This window comes from Drosophila navojoa, chromosome X (genome assembly GCF_054131105.1).
Source record: "Drosophila navojoa isolate 15081-1374.11 chromosome X, UAZ_NAV_1.0, whole genome shotgun sequence".
NCBI classification, from domain to species: Eukaryota; Metazoa; Arthropoda; class Insecta; order Diptera; family Drosophilidae; genus Drosophila; species Drosophila navojoa.
In genome coordinates, this window is record NC_142895.1 from 25,208,806 (window position 1) to 25,226,554 (window position 17,749).

Sequence of the window (17,749 nt, forward strand, 5' to 3'; positions counted from 1 at the left end):
TTACTAAACGATTGATAACAAAGTGGATAACCAACACTAGTGCTCAATATATGTACATATGTACATATATCGATAAATTTATGTAGATTTCGATGTATAGTTGCTGGCCGTTTCTTGAAAGTAGCGCGTTGTGATTTTTTTAGGTTTTAGTTCAAGAGAGGAGTATCAAAATAAAGCATATGAAATGTGTCAATTTTAAATTTAATGTTCTCCATTACTGTACCCATTGTGTGTTATAGCTAATTTTGCCAACGGAGCCGTGCGCTAGGCGCACTTCGAATTTAAAGCACCGTTTAGATTAAGTGAATCAAGCTAATTAAATACATATATAAAAATATAGTTTGTATTAATATAAATATTTTATGGTAAGTGCCTAATCATACTATTTACATTATGAAGTTTAGTGTGTTTGTTTAGCTCTCTGACTTTTATTGCATATGCGCCATTTTTTCCAGTTCATGCTAAATGCATTATACAAAAACTACCGCTCTCTCTATTGCGGTGCTTCACAAAATTAACGGAATTTTATTGTACCCTCTCACTCTCTCACACATTACAAGCTCAGCTTCAAGCTGATGGTGGCTCACAAGCAAAGCAACGAAGGATAGACAAATGCATACAAAAAGAAATACGGTTACTTTTATACAGTGGTGTCCAAATCCAATAAGAACAGAGTAACCGATAAAAAGAGAAAATCTAACTAGAGTAAAATGAACTGAATAAATATATAAACGACGTACAGTACATGAAATTATATCCAAAGTCGTGCTAATACATTATATACAATATAAAAAAGAATATAATCAAAAATAAAAATCTAAAAAAATAAATAAAATAAAAAAACAAATAAAAAAAAATTCTCAAAAAAAAAAGTTTTAAAAAAAATTTAATTAAATTAAATTAGTTTTACTTTAAAAGTAAGCGACATTTGCCTTGAGTCATTTTTTATACACAAAACTCCAAGTGCAGTCGACAAAAGTTATACTTAGGATTCCTTCTATGTATGCGAGCCGAGCAGAAATGAAAATCTTTGCCACAAATGTTGCTGTTGCCAGCGCAGCGGAAGCGATTGCTGCGACAGGATCAACACCCACAACACCGGCGCAACAACACCAACAGCAGCAGCAACAACAGCAGCGTGAATATCGCTGTGGCGCTCAAGTCAAGTACAACAAATACAACAACAAGGCCAACAATATGCTGCGGCAGACCAAGTACAACAGTAGCAGCGGCAACAACAGCAACAATAGCGGCAGCAGCAATGCGGACAACAAACATGCCAAGCGCCAGCAACAGCAGCAGTCACAGCAGCAACAGCAACAGCAGCAGCACTACAACAACAACAGCAACATGCACAATTTTTCACGCAAGAAATACTTCGGCAATAACAATTACAACTGCAATCAACAGCAGCAGCAACAACAAGCAACAACAGCAGCCGCAAAGCTCTCAAACAATAATAACAACAACAACAATAATAATAATGTAATGAAAAATCAAAACCTAATTGAAGAGAACGTCTGCAAGAACCACAACGACAGCGACAACAACAATAACAGCAACAACAACAATAACAACAATGCTGTCACAAAGTTGCAAACAAAATCAAACAACGGCAACATCAAGAAACGCAACTCCCTCTCATCGTCAGCTGAATCGAGCACATCATCTACATTTTATCACAACTGTTCCGAGTCCTCAAACTCATCAACAACGAACAGTAACAGCAACAGTAACCCAAATGATGATGAGCAGCGACAGCAGCCGCAAGCAACATTATCAACACCAACTGAAACAGCAACAACAAAAGCTGCAAAGCAACAGCCAGGAGCAACAGCAGCAGCAGAAGCAGCAGCAGCAGCAACAGCAATAGTTAACGCATTGCCCCAACAATCGGACAACAGCAACAAGGCGACGCAAAGATCTAAGCAACAGCCGCTGTGCTTCTGGAAGACGAGCTATCCACAGCAACCGACGCTGCAGCAGAAGGAAGTGAGCTAACTGTTAAGATAAGCTCTAGAGTAAATATTGATATATAATATATATTGCAAATTATAGGAAGAAGCACAAAATAGTCAAATATTAAACAGAATTTGTTTTAAATACCTGAACACATTGATCATGGCCACGTGGTGTCTAACGGTCATGTGAAAATGTAAGAGGTAAATGACGGCCTGGCAGACCCTATAAAGTACCTATAGTTCTGCGCAGGGCAACAAGTTGAGCCAATATATGGCTAGATTCTGCCTATACGTCAGCTAGAGACTTGAAATGCTAATCGTATATTTGAATACTTCGATAATTCAGCTCATTACATTACCTACGATAATAATCGATAGTTGGAATTAGTTCAAATGGTTCGTTGGAATATCCTAACGGCTAGAAATTTAAAATTTGTGGTGGATACGTAGTTTTTGAATGGCTGTTCCCCATTCTCACAGATTAATTAAAAACGTATGTCGACTAGAAAAAAACGGAATTGTAGATATCAGTATAAGGCTCTAAATTTGCGTAGAATGTTTGGAGTCATAGAGTTCAAAGTATCTCCTAGCCAAATACGCCCGATTAAAGTACGCTTCTTTGCTAATAATTTGAGCTATTATTTGCTTTAATCCATTAATTTTGTATATGTATATATAAATATATATTCTATGCTTGTAGTGCTTCAAGATTGATATAAATATTTGCTCTATATATAAATTTATATAATATATTTTCAATTATTTAATGCAAACATGACTTAAAAAGAAAAGCATTTGATTTATTTTAATATTTTCACATAGTGTATCTATCTATGCATATAAATCGAACAGAACTGCAAGCATATTGAAATCTTTGGTATACCGAAGATATTTTGAAACAGATTTGTATTCTTTTACTATTAACAATCACTTAAGTATTTCACCCGCTTGCTACAGCAGCAGTTGGAGGCGGCGCTGGCCACACAAAAGGAAACGGAACTGGCCATTGCAGCAGCAGCAGCTGCTGCTGCGACAACACCAGCAGCAGGGGGCGGAGGAGCGACAGCAGCAACAACTGATCAGCAGCCGCATTATTATCCGTATTATTGCTCGCAGCCCAAGCAGCTGACAATAGCATCATTTCTGCAAAAGGAGTTGCTGCCCGATGCGGACAACACCAACAGCAACAGCCAACAGCAGCAGCAGCAGCATCATCAACACCAACATCATCAGCAGCAACAGCAGCAGCAGCAGCAGCAACATAAGCAACAGCAACAGTCGGGCGCTTATCAGCAGCGCTATCGCAATGGCAGCTACAGCTACAACAATAACAGTAATAATAATAATAGTAGCAATAACAACAACTACCATCATCAGCAGCAACAGTCGCAGCAGCAGCAGCAGCAACAACAGCAACACCCGCATCATGCACAGCAGCAACATCAGAATCACATGCACAACACACACTTTCGGCGCAACAACAAGAAGCTGCACTACGGCAACAACAACAGCTGCACGCCAACAACATCTGGTCAGAAATCGATTGAGATTGTGAACGCCAGCAACTACAATGGAGCACATCATCGTCGCATACCGAATGTTGCTGTTGCTGGCAATGGCAATCATGTGGCCGGCAAGAATGGCTACTATCAGCTGCATCATCATCATCAGCAGCAGCAGCAACATCATCATCACCATCACCATCATTATCATCATTCGCTAATGCCGGGCAGCAATACGCCCACAAGCGCCGAGCATCAGAATTTCTATAATCTGACCTATGTGAATGTTGATTTGCCGGCAGCAACAATGCCTGCGACAGCAACAGCAGCAGCAACAGCAACAGCAACATCGACAGCTGCTGCTGGCAACAATATGCAGTTAAAGCCACAAGCAACCGAAACTCCGGCAGCAGTAACAGCAACGACTGCACCTGCAGCAGCAACTGTTGCAGCTGGCAGCAATCATAACATGTTTCTGCAACCGCCGCCAACACTGCAGCTGGCCATGCTTGGTCCGGGCATATTGTCGCCGGTGGCCTTGACGCCGGATGCTATTGCGACGACGCCAACCAATATGATTAGCTGTGCACAATTGGACGAGGCCATCACAGCGGCCGCTGCCAGCAGTACGGGCAACAGCAACAGCAACAGCAACATCAACATCAACAGCAGCAGCAACAGCGGCAGCAACAACAAGAACGTCGATTTAAACAGCGTATTAAACGTGCCCAGTCCCACCTATGCAGCGCTGCCTTTCATGCTGCATCAACAACAGCAACAGCAGCAACAGCAACAGCAACAGTTGTTCCCCAACAAAACACAACAGCAGCAGCAACAACAGCAACAACCGCAACACCATCAGCAGCAACAACAGCTTTTCTTTAGCTTTGGCGATGGTTATAACGGTACTGCCTGGTCCCATGCTAACTCGCCCTGCTATCCGCCGGCCGTCTATGGTCCAAGTCCGAGCAGCATCTCGAGTGGCTCGGCCAACAATCGCGTTCCGTCGCATCGCGCCGTCTCGCCCGCCTCGTCCACGTGCTCGCTGGCCAGCGAGTCTCAATGGAGCAGCAATCGCAGTCGGTAAATGTTGCTAGTAAATAACTACAGTCTTTTAAGTGAGATATAGAGCATAAGTGAGATATATAGATAGGGTTAAATAGAGAATGTAGAGAAAAAGGGTACATGCAAATCTTTGCATTTTGAGAATTTCCTGTTAAATAATATAAAGGGTATATACCACTCACAAGGGACCGTCATTAAACTTAGAAGACGCATTAGCCGTAAACTCGTACGGACGCTATAAGCAAAGTCGTTATAGCCGGATTCTACTGTATATGTCTGTTGTCTCGCAGTACAAATCGATTTCTTTTCATTGGCTTAACATCTGTAACTAAGCTTACATCAGAGTGGAACATTTTTATGAACATTCTTATCATTACAGTATTGATCGATGTGCTATCGATTATTTATGTCCAATAAGAAAACTTTTTGTAGTCGTTAGCTCTGAGCTATGCCGTCTAACGGTAGTAATCGATAATCGAGCGATTACAGTCTAACGACCATTTCTGAAATGTTTTCTTCTTGTGCCTGCCAATAACATTCCATTTAACATTCCATTTAACATTCCACACTTCCACTCGATAACTGTATATATTCCCATTAATTTGAATTGAAATTTCCATTTGCACTCGAATCACACTGCAGTCTAACATCCGCAGAGCTGTTGTCCGTATCGCCAACGCCGCTCACCTCGGCGGCTGGCTCGAATCCCGGAATTTCGACAGCCAGTCAACAGCAGTTGTCGCCCCATAGCCTGCATGGGATGCTGCCGTTTGGCATACCACCACCACCACCGCCACCAGCGCAATCCGCTTCGGCAGCAGGAGCAGCGCCACCCCCAGCACCGCCGCCTCCACCACCCAATCACAGTGGGCCATATCAGCACTATTGCGGTCCCAACTGCGGCTGCGGCAGTGCAGCCAGCGCGTCCTGGCCAGCATCCTGGTACGAGCTGATAATTCCGCCGGATCGCTATTTGGATCACGCACGTAACGTAGAGCTGACCATACAGCCCGAGCAGCTGCTGTGCCACAGCAAGTACGACAATCTGTCGCTGGACATCTGGAAACGATTTCGCGGGGCGCAGCAGACGCACGCCAAGTTCAAGCTCAAGATGCGCCTATGGCGACATCTGTTCATCTGGATAAACGTGAGTCAGAGAAGCGCAGAGAAAAAGGAAAGAGGCAGAGAGAGAGATAGGCAGAAAGAAAATTTCAAAATGTTTATTCTTCCAGCAGCCGATGTTCTCGCGCTATCGCATCTGCCTGGTGGGCTCCACGATTACCGGCTTCGGAACGGACTCGTCGGACATCGACATGTGCCTGCTGCCAGAGCATCAGACCCACCAACAGCAGCAGCACCACTACAACAACGAGCTGCGCGCCGAGGCGCTCATGATACTGAATCTGTTCAATGCCGTCCTCAAAGAAATGGGCAAGTCTCTGGCCTAGTCCTTGGCTCTAAGTCAGCCTTAGCATGCGATTAACTTGATCTCACTCTTTGCATGAACGGAAATTTGAATAGGCCTTAAAGCTCTTCTTTATTTCAAGTTGTTTGCAATCCCTTACAAGCTCTTGTAACTCTTTTCCTATTTGCATCGTTTCTGTTTTTTGTGTTTTTTATTGAATATTGACGGCATTTCAAAATCAATTTGATCGCATGCTTAGCTACTTCAAACTGAATGAAAACAGTTATACATATGTTTACATTAGATAACAAAGTTATTTTATGTTGATTAATCGTTTGATTTTAGAAGCTTTTCAGGACTTCAATTTGATTGAAGCGCGTGTCCCGATACTTCGCTTTAAAGATCGCATCAATGGCATCGAAGTCGATCTCAACTATAACAATTCAGTGGGCATTAAGAACACGTATTTACTGCAATTGTATGCGCAGTGTAAGTAATCTGATTAAACTAATATACACCATATTGAAGTGCTTTGAATATATGTATATAACATAAGAGATAAATATTAGAGAGCAATGATATACATACATACATACATATATTATGGTATACAGTAAGTAGTGTCCGGTTATAACGTCTTCCTGGTATAACGACGATCCCTTGAGCGTCATTATAATCGGATTCTACTACATATATACAATTAGCTATATATGTATTATTCTCTCCCTGATGCCTGCACAGTGGATTGGCGCACTCGTCCGCTGGTGGTTATAGTCAAGCTGTGGGCTCAATATCACGACATCAACGATGCCAAGCGCATGACCGTGTCGAGCTACTCGCTGGTGCTGATGGTGCTGCACTATTTGCAGTACGGCTGTACTCCCCATGTGCTGCCCTGCCTGCAAGCCCTGTATCCGGAGAAGTTCAACTTGGGGCAGCAGGATTGCCTCGACCTGGACCTGATAGAGCCGATCGAGCCGTATCAGACGCACAATACCCAAACTCTCGGCGAGCATCTGCTCGGCTTCTTCAAGTACTACAGCAGCTTTGAGTGAGTGCTGTACGAAATATACCGATATATGTATGTCTCTATGTACGTGTATTTGCAGCTATCGGAACAACGCTATATCCATACGCACCGGCGGCGTTTTACCGGTGACCGCCTGCCGGCTGGCCAAGAGCCCCAAGAACGATATACATCAGTGGAAGGAGCTGAATATTGAGGGTATGCCACATCTCTACTTCATTCGTCTCTCAGCCATCTTTGACATCATGTTCATCGTCTTCCTGCCAGAGCCCTTCGATCTGTCCAATACGGCACGATCGGTGTACGACCAAGCCACATTCGAGCGCGTCAAGACAGTCTTTGTGGCCTCAGCACGCCGGCTGGAGCACACGCTAGATCTGGCGTCCATATTCACGCCCATTCATTGTCAGCACCATCAACGTATCACGGCCATGAATCCGCAGGCGCTGCTGCACCACCAAACCCCACCTACCCAAATCCACTGTCACATCCACTCCCACACTCATCCACACAACCATCCACCCACCCACACACATACCCACACACACACCCACCCAGTCAGCCATCAGGCACATCAGCTGCTGCACCCACGCAACCCTGGCGTAGCCTTTGCGCCGCCCCCCGCACACCTTGTCTGATTGCCATCTATGGAAGATTTGCGTCCAGGCACTTCCCTACCCACAGGTCAGTTGCAGCTGCTAGAGCTTGAAGCTAAACAGTCTTAGGCTAGCGCATAAGCAAGACTTTAAAAGAGAGAGAGAGAAAAATAATGATAAGCAATTCATAGACTGAAAAATATGTAGTACAAAAGTCAAACTAAGGTTCATATTGCTTAGAGCTAAATGTAATTGAACTACCTGTGATACATACATATGGTGTACATATATGGTGATAGAAAATCCATGTAAAACTTATATAGACAGAAGAGCTGTTATTCTAGTAATATTGTTCGAATTTACATGTGCATAGTTTAAGGTATTTATATATATACAGATATATCGAGTTTGTGTCAATGTGATCATCTTCCATTTCAAATTTATATTTTTTTAACTGCTGCAAATAACGAGTTTCCTGTCTGCATCTCTTTCACATTGATGCATGACAACTTCTAGTCGTCTCTTTCTCATCCATTGACAGTCTGTAGAAGTAGCCGTCTCGTTCACATTCAGCAACATTTGAGGCTACATTCAGTAACTATTGCTGTCTCTCTTTCGCCAAGGGAAATGAAATAGAAATAGGATATGATAATAGCCCTAGCAGGCAATCTCGACAAAATTTAGAAGCTTAGAAAACATCACGATGTATATATACCTTATATATTAACTATGCACATCTAACAAAGTCTGACAAAAAGCATGAGAAGAATCTTAGAAAACGAATGAAACCTTAAGAAATCTGTCAATGATCATATATATATGTAAATGCATTTTTTACAGACTCACACACACATACACCCTCACACACCCCCACACACACACAATTAAGTATTTGCGCTGCAAGAAATAATTTAAAAAAAAAGATCAACACCAACATAAGTAAACGCAGCAAACTAAAATAAAAAAATAATAATAAAATTATATATTTAGTAAAAAAAAATCGTATATATTAAATTAAAATATTGTAAAAGCTATTGGCTTCAAGATTTTCAAAGTGCATTATGTAAATCCAAGCTCAGTAATTCAAGCTGAGCTTGGATATCCGTGGCACTCATCTCTCTATATTTATATCACCTTTGTCCATGTTGTTCGCTATTTAAATTATATCCAATCGTAGCCCCGTCAATGTAATTATTGTAAGTTTTTTTTCTCTGATCGCTTCACGTCACAAATTATTATTGTAAGCATGCCAATAAAATTCAAATTTAATTTTCCCGATTTCCCATTGGCATGCATTGATAAACCTCTTAGGAAAAACTGTCGTAAACCAAGAAAGAAAAAGCAATCATGAAATGTAAATTATGTTATGCGAAAGAGCTGCAGAAATTAAAAAAAAAAAAAATCTATAAAAAACAAAAAAACAATAACAAAAAAATTAAAAATGCAACTTTCGTTTAAAATTTTTCATCCGTTTTGCAAAATTAAATGAAATTCTTTATTCAGAAACTGTTTTTATTCTTTTTGAAATCGGGTTGGGAAATAATCACAATTTTTACGTATGTGGAAATAAGCACTATCTTTACAATAATTGAATTCATCTTGTTTTTCTATTTTGTTTGATTGTATTGTGGATGTGTTGGAACGAAGGGATCAAATACAACTCATTGCAAATGTTTTTTTTTTTTTTTTTTTTTTTGTGGCCATCACAATTAAATATAATCGATCATCTTCTGAATTCAAATTAAAATCGTTTTCCAAACCGTTAAAAATATGGGTATAGCGTTTTGGCTGATCGCCGCCATAGGACGCCACTTTTTTTTTCAAATCAAGATAAATAAATTTTTATATATAAATATACATGTATGTTCAGTATATATATATATATATATATTTCTATTTTTTAAATAACAAATTCTAGAATTGTTTGAATAAAACAATATTATAAAATTGGGTGTTTGAATAATGTTTTCGACTACAATAAGAGATTTCCAAGCAATTTGAATATCGAAAAGATCTCATTTGATCGCCTCTCCTGCCATTAGAGGGCGCCACAAGGTTATCACAAAGGCTTGAAAATACATATGCGTGTAAGAGTGTATGTGTAATGTTTGTGTGTGTGTGCAAGTGATTATGTTGGTATGTGTTTGTGTGTATATATGAGTTTGAATGTGTTTGAATGTTTATGTGTAAGTGTTTGTGTGTGTGCGAAATTGGATCTTTTTTTTTGCTTTTGATTTTCGAAAAACAGAAACAAATGGCACTCGCATACAATTAACAAAAACGTGCTGGAAATAAACAACAGTGTGGCAAAAAGGTTGATTTTAACAATGGAAAGTTCCAAAAATCGACATAGGCCAGACAAAAACACAAAACAGAGAAGACAAAAATCTGCTGTCTGTGGGCCGGTGGAAAGTAACTTGTTGGGCATACTGAAGCGGCCTTAATCCGCGCATTGCACTTCTCTATTTTCGTTTGTTACTTTCAGATCTTTCCATTTGCTATTTTTTAGTTTTTTTTTATTTATTTTATTTTTTTTTAAGAAAAAAGTAACAATGCGCCGCGACGTTGTCATCTACAACGACGATTGCATCTGCTGGCGCAGCCCGCATATCGCGCAGTGTGGCTGCCGATTCCTTTGCCCACTTGCCAGCTAGGATCAGACGACAAGGCTGAACTGTTAAGTAACAGAGAGAGAGAGAGAGAGGAGAGACAGCTTATGCGCAAAGTTTGTCCACCTACATTTTTAGGGCATATGCCTGTATGCTTATGTGTGTTAGTGTGTCTCTGTCATTGTTGCTGCCTTTCTTCACTCTATGCTTGTCTCTCTCGCGCTTGTTCTATGCTGCTTGGCTAGCGCCTGTTCTCTTTTGTGTGGCCGAGTTAAGTCTTTCATAGCCTATTTTGCCTTGCTGCTGCTGTTTCCATGATACCTTTATTTGCATCTCTGTCTTACTTTCTGATGCTTGCATTCAAGTTGTTATTGCTGCTGTTGTCGCCAGTCGCTGTCTCTGTTGTTTTTCTTTTTTTTATATTTTTTTTTTCGCCGCGTTCTAACTGCTGCTGTTGCTGCTGCTATCGCCGCCGCTGCTGTCGCTCTTGCTGTCGCTGCCAATGCAGTCGCCGCCGCCGCTGCTGCTGCTGCTGCTGCTGCATAATGGCTTCAAGTTCTTACAATTTGTTTGTTGTTTTGGTTTGCTGTATTTGTTGTTGTAATTGGTTATTGCAATTGTGCGCACCTCCTCGAGCATCTCAGTAAGGTTGCGAGAATTGATTCAAACTGCGTTCGCCCGACTATAACATGAAGAGGAAGAGAATGAGAGAGATGTAAGAATCATTAGCTTAAAATCCTATCGAATGGAATTACGCGTTAGATTCTAGCTTAAGCAAATCAATTACGTTTCGAATGAAACTGTTTTGATTCTAAAATAATTTAGTATTAAATAGTGAGAAATAGATAAAAAATACTTATTAATACGCAGCGACATACATATACAACTTTTCAGGCCAAGAATCAGAAGGCTAACTTAACTCGTTAACTCTTGGAACTCTAGAAATAATGTATATATTGACTCGATAATAATCTATTCCAATTATAAGTAATTTATAATATTATAAAAATATAACGAATAACGACACATCAATCTCCCATTTGTTAGATTGGAATAGTAATATGCATACTTATATTAATAATAATAAGATGAGCATAGCGAATCGAATCAATTCCGATCATTTCTCGCATTTCAGCTATAGAGTTAAATTTAAGATACAGTTATTCGTTAGACTGAAGATGAGTTATGTTTAGACTTACATAAATGGAGCATTATGAATCGAGCTTAATGACAAGAATAACTTGTTGGTGATTTAACTTATATTATTTATACAAGATACATGGTAAATATATAACATATATTCCATTCGCCAATATCTTGATTTGGGGACTCTAGCATATCTTGCGCACCGTTGATTGGATGGTTGATCGTTTATGCTTGCGATTGATTCTGTAAGAACTTACCACATTGAAGGAGACATCCTGTGAGAGCAGTCCATCCATTTGAGAAATGTGGCCAAAGTCCTGCGAGAGCTCCGGCTGCTGTGACAAGGCGAATCCGCTCGGCTGTGTCATCTGCAGCGACATGGCCGACGGCTGTTGGCTGAATGGTGTCGATCCCATCGATGATGTGGCCGCTGTGATCTCTGTGGTTGTTGTTGGCATAGTGGTTGTGGACGACATTAAAGCCGCTCCACCGCCTGCACGAGCTGCACCCGTAATATTGCCACCGACTCCACCAGCACCAGCTCCAATTCCAGACTGGATCGAGTTTGCATTGCTGTTGCGCGGTCCTTTAGACAATTTGCTGTTCTTCTTGCCAGTGACAATCGGAGCTGCAAACCCGGACTGGCTCTGCATGGCGCGATTCTGCTTCGCCGCCATTATGGCCTGCTGATGGTGATTGTAGAAACGCGGCGGCAGGTTGCTCATGTTCATGAACATGCCCACCGGCACAGGCATGTTGCCCAGTGCAGCGACCCCGTGATCATTCGATATGTACCCAATGGAGTCATGCAAGTGGGCAGTTGGCCAATTGGACGCGTTTCCAGATGCGCCACCGATGCCGACGCCACCAGCGGTGCCATAGTTATTGTTGCCGCCAGCGGACCCGTTGCCGGCGCCATAGACCGCATTTGACATGTTGCCACCGGCAGCACCAGCGGCGCCAACTCCGCCGCCAAGAGACCCATAGGAATTGGCAGCATAATTTCCGCCATTCAGATTCTGATTGGAGTTGCCTGCCATCTGGCGACCGTAGCCGCTGGTGCGCTCATATATGGAGCCGGGCACCAGCACCTCCTTGGCATCGGCCATCATGGTGGACATGAAATGGGCGCCGATGTTCATGTTGTTCACCAGCTTCTTGGGCTTCTGGAAGTGGATGAGCGACTCCTTCAGATTGTTCAATGAGCCCTCAACTAGCACCTTGCGATCCTTGTAGAAGTTGAGCAAATGATTCCAAAGCTGCTGCTTGGCCAACACCTTGGGATTGCCCACGATGATGATGCCGTACTTGGCACGAGTTAAGGCCACATTGAGGCGACGTGGATCGTTGAGGAAGCCAATGCCCTGGCGTTCATTCGAGCGCACGCAGGACATGATGATGATGTCCTTCTCGCGACCCTGGAACGCATCCACGCTGGCTATCTCAATCTCCTGGTAGAGGCGCGAATGCAAGCTGCCCTGGTACTGCATATACTGGACCAAATAGGCTCGCTGTCCCTCATAGGGCGTAATGATTCCGATTTGCTCGGGCTTGACGCCCGCCTTGAGGAAGCGTGTTGTGATTTTCTCCACGTTGGCCGCTTCGGTGCGATTGAGAAAAGATGTGCCCGAGCCAGCGATTTCCTCCTGGCCCTGCGTAACTAAAAAGAACATCGGACGCTCCGGTTGCGGCCATGGGAAGTCCAGTTTGAGGCGGCGATCCTCCGCACAGACACCGTTCTGCAGCGAACCCTCATAGAAGAAGTTGGACGGAAACTGTGACAGCTCCGGATGCATGCGATATTGTACCTCCAAGCGGAACGGGCGTATTCCCAGCACCACCAGGCGCTCGAACAGACTCTGGGAGAGACCGGCGCGTGCCGCCTTCTTGCACATGACCACCGGACCCAGCTGGCAGTGATCGCCGACTAGAATCAATTGCTTTGCGCCCAGCACAACGGGCACCATGCACTCCGGCTCCGTCGACTGCATCGATTCGTCAATCAGTATCGATGTGAATTTAATGCGCGACAGGCGCGTATCTCCGGCACCCACGCAGGTGCAACAGATGACATCGGCCGCCTCGAGTAGTTGGTTCTCGGCGCCACGTTTCAGGCTGCGATAGCGTTTCTCATCCGCTGAGCTCAGCTCGCCAGTTTCGTCTTTGAGCTGTTGAAGCTTCTTCAGTTCCGAATTGGTTTCCATGTTCCGGATTTGATTGTGAAGGGCTAAAAAGCTCACCGGACTGTCGATCGCCTCACGGCTCTTGGCACAGACGCGCACCACCTTCAGATTGGTACGATGGATCTTTTCGGTCAACTGGTCCACAGCAGTGTTGCTAGGCGCGCAAACCAGAACCGTGCCGCCGTGTTGCTTCACCAGCTGATAGACGATTGTGGCCGAAGTGACAGTTTTGCCCGTACCTGGCGGTCCTTGGATAAGACTGAGTGGGCGTTGCAAGGCGTGCTTCACGGCATACACCTGTGAACGATTGAGGTCCGGCAAGTGGGGAGCACTATACAGCTTGGGCTGTGGCCCACGAAATAGCACCTCATCAGTGCCATCGGCGCGTCCATGGCCCAGCAGGCGAGAGTATATATAATTCGATACCGAATTACGATCCACCGCAAAGTTTCGAAGAGCCCGAGTCATGCGATCGAATGAGGTACACTTCCAGATGAAGTCCACGCTAAAGTTACTGGTGCACTTGACCGGGGCATTCGACGAGCACTTAAGTTCCAAGCCAACATCGTCGCCAAAGTTATCGGGCACCTTAATGACATGACCAATCTCGCTCCACGGATTATATAGCTCTCCCACGTAGCGTAGACGCAGCTCATCGCCATGCATAAGCTTCATATCCGAATCGGTTTTGGCAAGCGTAAAATAAGCGATGGTCTTCTTGTTCAAGCCCACATCCCAGCGCACCTCGATATTCTCCTGTGTCGCAGACTCCTTCAGCTTCTTGTCATAGTCAGCTTCGAGACGAACCAACGGCCCAAAGGTTTTCTCGTATTGATAGCCATCCTCATAGCGCAGCAGAACATGAGCCGGCTCCGAGTCAATGCCGGGTTTTTCCAAATCCTGCAATTATACCGTATTATTGTATTGTATATATCGATATCTAATGGGTAAAATACCAAAAATTAATCAAGCAAACGCACAAAATGAAACGAAGAGTATATCGATACTTAGCCATTAGAAAATTAATAAGAAAAAATACCAAGGCGTTTTAAATCAAGTCTAAATATGTTCATATATTCGGGTTGCATTATTATTTTTGAAATAGACAAAAGAATTAGTCATCTAGTGGAAATTATCACTGCTGCCAATTCAGCTTTTTTCCCGTCAAATCTGGCTTTTTCCGAAGACAAATTGCGGGAAATATTTAAGAATTGCGGGAAGCGGGAATTCTGGCTTTTTTTGAAAATGAATTAGGCTTTTTTCGATTTTTTTTAATACTTCGATTTTTTTTAATACTGAAAACATGTACTTTGTATTAAATATTGTATATATTTTTTGTATATATCGAATGCTAATTGCCTTAGCCTAATATGTATATCGTTCGGATATGTAGCACTAACACACACTTAAGCTAAGTCTTGCACAAACCTCTGCGCGCACCATGGTTAACATGGCGGTTGCCACTTGTAAGAAAAGAGCATGTAGAATCCGATATGTACAAAGGGTATGATTTTGAAAAGAAAATCAAGTCTTTAAATATCGATGCAGGCCTCGAACAAGAAATTCGTGCTCGCTGCTCTTCTTTTGTTATTGAACTTATCAAGCAGCTAAAGCAGAGGTAACCAATTTTTCAGATTCTTCTACCGACCGTTAAATAATTTTGATTTTATCTGCAGTCTCCCCGACAATTTTAAAATCTTAAAAAACATTGACGTTTTTTCCGTTGATAAAATTGTGTCAACTAAAAAAAAAGTAATTACAGAATTGTTGGAACACCTCCAAGTAGACAGAATAGCCGACATTGAGCGGCAGTACTATGATATTAATCTAGTTAAGTGGGAAAACGTTAATGACAGCTCCGAATTTTGGAATGAAGTCTCCAATTACAAGGATTCTGGCGGCAACCGCCGATTCCTTGACTTGGCAGCTGTTGCCCTGCAAATGTTTTCATTACCATGGTCCAACGCGGAGGTGGAACGCGTATTTAGCCAGCTTAACTTGGTAAAGTCCAAGTTAAGGAACTCAATGAGCCTAAGCACAATAAACAGTATTCTTAGCATAAGGTAATATTTTATTGAGAGTGAAAAGATGATACCGATATATATATTACTTTTTTATTTAATATAACACACAGATATGGTTTGCGAAGACTGGGCAAATGCTGCTATGAATACAAAGTTCCTTCAAATTATCTTCGCATGATAGGTACTAACAGGTCGTACGATTCTGAAACCGATGCTAGTCGCGAAGAATTAGATAGCATGCTAAAAATCTTGTAAATTAAAAAAAAAAAAAAAAAAAAAAACAATCAAACTATAATAACCGCTTTTTTTTAGGCTTTTTTGTAAAAATTTTCAGCTTTTTTTTCCGTTTCTTCCATCTAAAAACAGCTTTTTATTCTGGTAAAAAGTTGGCAGCACTGGAAATTATTGATGTAGCCAATTAATACATATCGATATATATCGGTTTAATAATCTTTATGGAATCAATATGAATAATTGTTATGCGACACATATTCCCAAATGACAAATATATATATGACATGAGAAAGCACCGTATGATATGCCTATATGGTACAAAACCATATAATTTTATGTTTGGCGCTCACCTGGAAAGTTGCCTCAATATTGTCCTTCCATAGCTCCTCAAGCTTATTAATCTGTGCTGCCGAAATTTGACGTGCACGCAGCTGACCCTGCTCGCTGGGTTGCTTCACGAGCCAGTGCAAAAAGCAGCGATCGGCTATGAGTGGCTTCCACTGCTCCTGATCCCAGTTCATGTCTTTCAGCGAGTTCTGTGCGGCGCACGGCTGACGGCACAGCAGCACCACCACCGAATCCGCCTTGGCGGGTATGAAGCCCAAGACAAATACATTGCGTACACCGCAGGAATAGCACTCCAGTATGGTCTCGCCCAGTGGTCCGTCGCCGTGCAGGGTCACCTCACGATGTTTGGCACGCACGAGATGATTGATAATATGCGAGCCAGATGTGCTGCCACGTCCGTTGCAGAACCACTTCTTGCAATTGTTGCACATGACCACGGTGGCTGGATCGTGAATGCCACAATATTTACAGGCATGTGGCGGTAGCTCCTTGACATATGCCGAATTGCCACCGACGCCGTTCTCATCGTCCTCCTCTTCGAATTGCAAGTCGGCCAAATCGTTGGTGATAGAGGCCAATCGTGGATGAATATCATTATTTTGCACACTTACGCGGCGCGACTGAAATTGACATTTACAAAATGTTGACCAAATTTCATAGCATTTCATATGTATGTGTATACACATGCATACACGCGCGCACACACACGTATACAAACACACGTGGCCTGGCTGCTCACCTGCAAATCCAGCTGATCGGCCTGGGTCTGGCTCTGCGATGTGGACGGCATGGTAAAGTCACGATAATCATACTGTGTCGGCTGCGTATCGGCGCCACGCAAAAGCTCATTGTCATCCATGTCCAGGAAGGAGAGCGTCGAGCTCGGCGCATACGTGTCCACGCTCATCGTCGAAAGTATTTGTTTGTTTGTTTGCTTTTTGGTTTGTTTGTGGTGTTAATGCAGTTGCCGCTACTAAGTACTGTTACAAATGAATGTGCAATCGCAAGTCTTTTATTGTTATTCAGTTTTGGTAACACCGACTTATTTTTCTGTTTAACTGTTGTGCATTATTTTTTGGTTCTTCCTCTAGTTCTTTTCGCTATTTTTTCTGCTGCACTCACCTCGCCTTCCGCTTTGCTAAAAATGTCGATGGGAAATTATTAGACTTGTTCCTTCTTGTCGCGTGCTTCAAGTTGCTGGTAAAATGCTTGTAGCTTACTGTGTACGTTGTCACAGTTGAAGCACATTCACTAAATATGCAATGTCTATTGTAGCACTTTTTGTTTTTGCGCGTGAAACTACTTCCGTCGATGGTAGAATACAATAGTTTTATTTAGCACGTTGCTCTCCTGACGGAATCTCAATGAAGACTGACACTTGATCAAAAACAAAAAAAAAAAGCTAACAAAAAATTCCAAGCCTTGCAACTTACAACATTTAGTTGCTTGTCTGTTATTGTTGCAGCGCCTACTAGTTCACTGCTTAGCCATTTGTCAACTACATATGTTCGATTAGGATTTTATGACAAAAAAATATATAAAAAATACCAGCATACTACAATTATATTGACAGTCGCGCGCGATTCTCTCGCCTTGTGAAATAGCAAGTTGTTCAGTGTTGTTTACATGTGTGCGCATTTGAGTTTGTG

The 17,749-nt window shown here is 42.5% G+C and overlaps 2 protein-coding genes and 1 long non-coding RNA gene across 5 annotated transcripts; 2 read left to right on the plus strand and 1 right to left on the minus strand.

Moving 5' to 3' along the window:
- The first annotated feature begins 999 nt into the window (after positions 1-999).
- wisp (wispy) lies at positions 1,000-8,814 on the plus strand. 2 transcript variants are annotated; one of them, XR_016197349.1, is made up of 9 exons: positions 1,000-1,992; positions 2,898-4,546; positions 5,171-5,675; positions 5,761-5,959; positions 6,279-6,422; positions 6,675-6,984; positions 7,043-7,158; positions 7,228-7,648; positions 8,397-8,814. XR_016197349.1 is itself a non-coding variant. In XM_089263924.1 (9 exons), exons 1-8 carry the CDS (start codon positions 1,000-1,002, stop codon positions 7,596-7,598), a joined length of 4,287 nt encoding a protein of 1,428 aa, XP_089120050.1. In that variant the 3' UTR covers positions 7,599-7,644; positions 8,397-8,814. The 2 variants fall into 2 exon arrangements, 1 of the variants encoding a protein (XP_089120050.1); XM_089263924.1 differs by having other exon boundaries at positions 7,228-7,644.
- Positions 8,815-9,511: 697 nt separating this feature from the next.
- Positions 9,512-9,855, plus strand: LOC149090748 (uncharacterized). The gene is made up of 2 exons (XR_016197350.1): positions 9,512-9,666; positions 9,748-9,855. It is a non-coding gene; the product is annotated as an uncharacterized LOC149090748 (long non-coding RNA).
- A 712-nt stretch (positions 9,856-10,567) lies between these two features.
- Upf1 (Upf1 RNA helicase) lies at positions 10,568-17,717 on the minus strand. Of its 2 annotated transcripts, none has more exons than XM_089263937.1 (5): positions 17,223-17,717; positions 16,840-17,080; positions 16,103-16,720; positions 11,569-14,394; positions 10,568-10,847 (listed from the first exon to the last, which is right to left on the minus strand). In XM_089263937.1, the coding sequence occupies exons 2-5, from the start codon at positions 17,005-17,007 to the stop codon at positions 10,806-10,808; spliced, it is 3,654 nt and encodes a 1,217-aa protein (XP_089120063.1). In that variant the 5' UTR covers positions 17,008-17,080; positions 17,223-17,717; the 3' UTR covers positions 10,568-10,805. The 2 variants fall into 2 exon arrangements, with proteins under 2 accessions (XP_089120063.1, XP_089120064.1); XM_089263938.1 differs by lacking the exon at positions 17,223-17,717 and having other exon boundaries at positions 11,569-11,804; positions 11,844-14,394; positions 16,840-17,163.
- Between the last annotated feature and the right edge of the window lie 32 nt (positions 17,718-17,749).